General features: G+C 42.1%; 1 protein-coding gene across 1 annotated transcript; it reads left to right on the forward strand.

Annotated features, from left to right (window-relative positions):
• The first annotated feature begins 3,634 nt into the window (after positions 1-3,634).
• On the forward strand, positions 3,635-4,822 carry LOC132884333 (high-affinity lysophosphatidic acid receptor-like). Its single transcript, XM_060918172.1, has one exon. The coding sequence runs from the start codon at positions 3,685-3,687 to the stop codon at positions 4,798-4,800; it is 1,116 nt and encodes a 371-aa protein (XP_060774155.1). The 5' UTR covers positions 3,635-3,684; the 3' UTR covers positions 4,801-4,822.
• Positions 4,823-6,447: the final 1,625 nt, after the last annotated feature.

Below are 6,447 nucleotides of genomic sequence, written 5' to 3' on the forward strand. Positions count from 1 at the left end.
GGTGATGAAGTCATTTTTCAGGATGATAATGCATCTTGCTACAGAGCAAAGAGCATTAAAACTTTTCTTCAGGAAAGGCAGATCAACTCAATGGCACGGCCAGCAAACAGTCTGGATCTCAATCCAATTGAAAATATATGGTGGAAATTGGGGGGGAAAAAAAGTCCATGACAAGGCTCCATCCTGCAAAGCTGACCTGTCAACTGCTATACGAGAAAGTTGGAACCTGACTGATAAAGAATATTGTTTTTCATTAGTGAAGTACACGCCTCAAAGAATTCAAGCTGTCATAAAAGCCAGAGGAGGCACAGCAAAGTACTAATTGTGATTTTTTTTATTTATGATTCCATAATTTTTTCCTCATCATTGAGTGATTCCATAATTTTTTCTTCTACTTGATCTTGAAAAAAATGTGCCATTAATTACAAAAAATTAATTACATTTTTTGAGGTATATTTTACAAAGGCGGCACGGTGGTGTAGTGGTTAGCGCTGTCACCTCACAGCAAGAAGGTCCTGGGTTCGAGCCCCGGGGTCGGCGAGGGCCTTTCTGTGTGGAGTTTCCATGTTCTCCCCGTGTCCGCGTGGGTTTCCTCCGGGTGCTCCGGTTTCCCCCACAGTCCAAAGACATGCAGGTTAGGTTAACTGGTGACTCTAAATTGACCGTGAGTGTGAATGGTTGTCTGTGTCTATGTGTGAGCCCTGTGATGACCTGGCGACTTGTCCAGGGTGTACCCCGCCTTTCGCCTGTAGTCAGCTGGGATAGGCTCCAGCTTGCCTGCGACCCTGTAGAAGGATAAAGCGGCTAGAGATAATGAGATGAGATGAGATATTTTACAAAGCCAGAATGTTCAGCTATTAAATTAAATAATGTTGTGTCATATCTGTGATTTTTTTTTGTGCTACAAAGTAAAACAGCTGAATTAACATCCTCCAGGAGTAGTGATTCCATATTTTTTTGCCAGGGGTTGTGTGTGTATATATATATATATATATATATATATATATATATATATATATATATATATATATGTATGAATGAATCGGCTCTCAACGTGAAAGAGTCGGTTGAAAGATTCGATACATCACTGTTTCGGGTACAGCTTGTGTTTTTGTAGGTGAATCAGGAGGCTTAGATGCTGGATGAACAGAACAGTTCAGTGAGAGGAACTACAAGAACATCACTAAAGTTCAGTGAGTATTTTAGTGAACGAAAGTGCGCGTGAGGTATTTTAGTGGTGAACAGCTGACGAACCCGGCGCGTGTCCACGTGCAGTGTTTGTGGCGCGCGCATCCTCTTTCCTCACGCCTCAACCGAAAGCAGTCTGCTGATGAAATTACCAGAGCTAGAAATGTCTTGTCCACGTTTTTCTTTTTTCCCTCGTTTACTTTAAAAACACGACAGAAGCGACGCTCTGTTCAGTCTCAAACATGGCAAACTGACTGAACTACCAGTCTGTCGCCTTATCCGAGTCTGAGGTGAGGAAAACCAACCGCAAGCTCAACCGCCGACTCCAAATCACGTCAAGTGCGAACAGACACAGGTGAGTATTCATACTAAAAATATAAAGGTTTAAGACTACCACATCCTACTCTACTACATAGTATGTAAAGTTAGTGAACTGAGAACGTGGGCGTAGTAATTGACTGTATTTACTGCAGTAGTGCAGTTCTGGACCAGGTTCTAGCGAGTAAATCGCTTGTTTTCAAATCTCGCGAGACTTGGTGACACGCTAGTCTATCATAATATAGGCTAGTCTATCTAAAGCCTTTCTTTCACTGTTATGGTTAATATCCTGTTTCCTTAAAATAAACAAATGAGAGTCTAATGCAATGAAAATTTTATTTTCTTGAGGCTGAGGTATGCTGCTTGTCACAACCTCCATTCAGTTAGCACTATTTTTGGATATACTTTTTTCCTCACCCTGAGAGCTCTTGTTGCCATGGAGCTGCTCTCCAGTTTCCTTGGCAGCAAGAGACAGGAATTCAATACCTTCATTCCTTCATGGCATAAAACCTTCCTAGTCTTTATTTGTGTGTGTGTGTGTGTGTGTGTGTGTTTTCAGTGCTCTGATTCTTCTCCGTGATCATCCTCCACAATGCAGCTGTGGATCAGCACCGTCATAGACAGACGGCACTGCATCGCTGTTATGAAGCAAGCCGTTTTTCATGGTATGATCTCACACGTACATCATGTTCCTTGTATGTCAGTGAGATTATAGTCCCTTCAGACGTCTTCAGCCTACAGAAAAATCCAGCTCAGCCAAACTAGGAGACCATCTTATTCAGATGGTCAGTGCTTGTAGAAAAGAAAATGTTTGAATGTCGATGTAGACATGCTATTTTTAAGGAAATAACGCAAAAGTAAGGCTATTAGAAATTTAAGCAAGGTTTATATTGTACAATTCTCAGCCAGATGTAACTGTTCTAGACAAAAATCACACATCGTAAAACAATTCCTTGTTTGTGAATTGTAATTAGTAGTATTAAAACATATAATTGGAAATGCTTATCAATTTAGTGCTATTGCAACTGACTGACATAGATCTGGCAGTGTGAGAATTTTTTTAATGAAAATCTCAGTGTGACCGCTGCTACAACACTCATTGGCATTTGATGATGTGAAACTCGAAACACAGAATAAAATGTTTCTTTGATCAAGTGATGATTTAAAACATTGACTTGCTCACATGAAGTAATATAACATTACCAGCCTACACGCTTGGCCCCTATGGTGAGTTGTAAAGTATGCTAATGGACAGCAAAAATAGTCTGATTAGCTCAAGGTCACTTTGAAGAATGGACATTTCACGTTGTCCTTTTACCGAGCTACAGACCGCAGGTCTAGCGTTGGTGGAACTTCATCGTATAAATCAGATATGGAGAAAGTTATTGCACAGTCTGTTATAGATTTTTGGGAACATCTCGTACAGTGTGGTAAATAATAATTTTAAGAGACCAATGAAATCACACCGTATAAAATGGACTAGACCAGAGCGTCAACGATGAAGTAGCTCACACCGCCGTGCCATGAGAAACCAGACTCATTTATAATTATCCCTTCATGAGAACAATTAGCTCTTCCAAACAAAACAATCAGAATCAAAATCCATTGAAAACTGAGTGAGGAGTAGTGATTTTTGTGAATTGTGGACGGACAGACGCCACGTGATGGCAATAGCTCATTGCCCTACGGTCCTTATATATTATAATAAGGACCTGAGAAAATTTTGCCAACTTACCAGCTTTCAAAGATGGCCTACCAGTTTGACCAGCGTGACCTGTCCTTTGGCTACTGGTAGCTTGTCAGACCAAGTTGAATTTTTTCAGCAGTATTAGATTTAGGTTGGAACTAAAAATAGCTCTTCAGAGGGAAGAAAAGGTTTGAAGAACCCAAATCCTCCAGCCTGAATCCTGATTTAGCTATGGAGCAATGAAAGCACTACAAGATATAATACAATTTTGTGTCACAAATGCCTTTGTTGTGAAGTTCCAGGCTTTGTTGTGGGTGGGTTTTTTTTTTGGTTAATCAGTAGCATCTATTCCCTAATCCTGCTCGATTTTGTAACTTAGAATTACTCTCTTATCTTCTATCATGTAGATGCGGAAGAATGGAATTCCTAGACAAGGAGAAGGAAGCTGACTGGATTAAAGTTGCTCCTAATTTTCTACCATCTTCACCATCATGATGGTCTGCAGCATCAGTTCAGGATGTGGTCTACAAGAAAATTACACACTCCGATATGTAACAAATGTCACTGGGCTTCAGGAAACCACAAACTCCCCTTTACCCATCAGCCTGAAGGTTGTGCTGTCAGTTATAATGGTGGTCATCATCGCCATCGGTTTTCTCGGAAACGCCCTCGTCTGCCTCATAGTTTATCAAAAGCCGGCGATGCGTTCTGCCATCAATCTCTTACTAGCCATGCTGGCTTTCAGTGACGTCATGCTGTCACTATTCTGCATGCCCGTGACTGCTGTTACTGTGGTGTCCAATGATTGGCGTTTCGGACTGGACTTTTGCCGTATCACGCTCGTGCTTTATTGGCTCTTTGTTCTGGAAGGCGTGTCCATTCTGCTGATTATCAGCGTGGACCGCTTTCTCATCATTGTGCAGCGGCAAGACAAGCTGACGCCGAGTCGTGCTCGCCTCCTCATCACTGCTTCCTGGTTGCTCTCCTTCTGCTTGGCGTTGCCTGCTGCTGGCAGCGTGCCAACTCTTAAAGCTTCACGCTGCGTTTTGGGCTACATTGAGTCCCCCAGCCGTGCCTACACACTGCTGCTGGCCAATGCTGTCTTTTTCGTGCCTGTGAGCATCATGCTGGTCTCCTATTTGCGCATCCTAAACACAGTGCGCCGCAATGCCTTGCGTGTCCACAACCACACTTTTCCCAGTCCTAAATATGGAGGAAAAGTGAGTTTACCAGTTCTATGGCGCCCCCCGCAGCTCAGTGTGGACATAAGCTTCAAGACGCGAGCCTTCACCACAATACTTATCCTTTTTGTTGGTTTTTCTGTGTGCTGGCTGCCCCACACAGCGCTCGGCCTCTTGGCTGCTTTCAATCAGAAATTCTACACGAGTAACAAGTTTTACGCAGCAAGTGTGGGGGCGCTGTGGCTTAGCTACATCAAGGCTGTGTTGAACCCTGTTGTGTACTGCTGGAGGATCCGCAAGTTCCGTGAGGCCTGTGATGAATTTGTGCCCAGGAGCTTCAGGATGCCCAGGCTGAGGGCACGTGGTGGGCCCAGAGTTCGTCCCTGCAGCATCTACGTCTGCACTGAGAGTCAGTCAGCCATGTGATGCTTTGCCAGACATGATGTTACTTGCACTTTTAGGCATTCTCAATCATTCATTCATCTTCAGTAACCTGGACAGGGTAACAGTGGATCTGGAGCCTATCCCAGGAACAAGTAGTCTAAAGTGGGAATATACCCTGGATGGGACATCAGTCCATTACAGTGCACCACATGTACCTGCATTCACACGATCATCCACACTTAGGGGTAATTTATCTTCGCCAGTGCTCCTACCAACATGTTTTTTGGAACGTGGGAGGAACCTCTCGCAGACACATGGAGAACAGAGTAGACATAACTCGAACTCAGGATTGAACCAGGGACCCTGGAGCAGTGAGGCGCTACACACAACCAGATGCTTCTAATATGAGCTGTTAAGCTGTTTCCCAAAAAAAATTAAGCTGCTAGAAATTCACCTCTGACCAGGTCTGGGTAACCCAAAACTATCATGTGCAATGGTCATGCTTTTCATTTCAGACCTTATTGAATATTTAACTTGAATGTTTTCAATCTGGAGTTCTATTTTTTTCAGTTTGGAATTATATTTATACCAAACTTACAGTTGGGTAATATCACAAAAAATATCGTACTACAACACTTGAAGGTCTAACTACATTTTAGTTTTGTAATTTGATAATTATATTTCAGCACCAAAAAAAAAAAGATGGAGCCACTTCATGAAAAACTAGACAGTTAAGTGCAAAATGAAGACCGAGTATGAAGAATGAATGTTGCCAGTGGGAAGGTTTACGTATCCCTTTTAAGGGTGATACAGTTGCGGTCAGAACTTTATATACGACATGAATGTCATGGCAGCATTGGGCTTTCAATGATTTCATTGAACTGTTCTTTTTCTGAGGCAAAACAATTGTACAACATACAACTTTAAAAGTAGACTGCCTTTCAGATTTCTCAAGTGAAGGTCATAAAAAGAATTTTCCTTGACACCCAATAATTTTTGTTTAGTGGACCGAAAGCTACTGAATTTGAATCACAGACTTCCAATTTTATTAGGTTTTTTTTTTTAATAGGAAAATTAATGAATTTAGGGCCACATGGCCCTAAATTCTCTGCTATTTTTTACTGTTTCACTATGACCCAATTCAAGATACTGCATTCATGCATCACGTGGTGGGCTTTCCCCATTCGCGCAAGGCATTGTGGGATACAAATTTGAAACAGGAGAGGAAAATGGAGGACGCAATGGAGGACGCAAGTGTGCAACTGAAACATGAAAGACTGACTACAGTAACAGAAATTGAGAAGAAAAGACATTATGTTGCGAAGGAAAGGAAACGCAGGACCAAATTAATAAATATCGGTGGTCAGCGAGCATCTCAGTGTGATCAGCTGTTCGTTTTTGCAACAGAATGACGTAACTGTCAGTGCACGGTCAAGGTAAACCTGTAGATGGCAGTAATGCAACATTGTGAATGCCAGGTGCTGTAAAACCCAAAAGAAGAAGAAGGTAAACCTGCGCATGCACGAACGGACTTCCTCTGTCTGCGTGAAGCAAGTGATTTCATGCATATTATTTGCTCGGGAATCCCCTCAAATTAAATAACTTACCAGCCACAGAATGGCCTGATATTTTGTGAGATATTACAGAAATAAACATATATTTTGGTCTGAAATGACCAAATTTCAGAGG

The sequence above is a fragment of the Neoarius graeffei genome, chromosome 4 (assembly GCF_027579695.1).
Source record: "Neoarius graeffei isolate fNeoGra1 chromosome 4, fNeoGra1.pri, whole genome shotgun sequence".
Taxonomy (NCBI): Eukaryota; Metazoa; Chordata; class Actinopteri; order Siluriformes; family Ariidae; genus Neoarius; species Neoarius graeffei.

Bases quoted from the DNA above. Each gene is read 5' to 3' on its own strand.
- LOC132884333 (XM_060918172.1), top strand. From the start codon at position 3,685: ATGATGGTCTGCAGCATCAGTTCAGGATGTGGTCTACAAGAAAATTAC.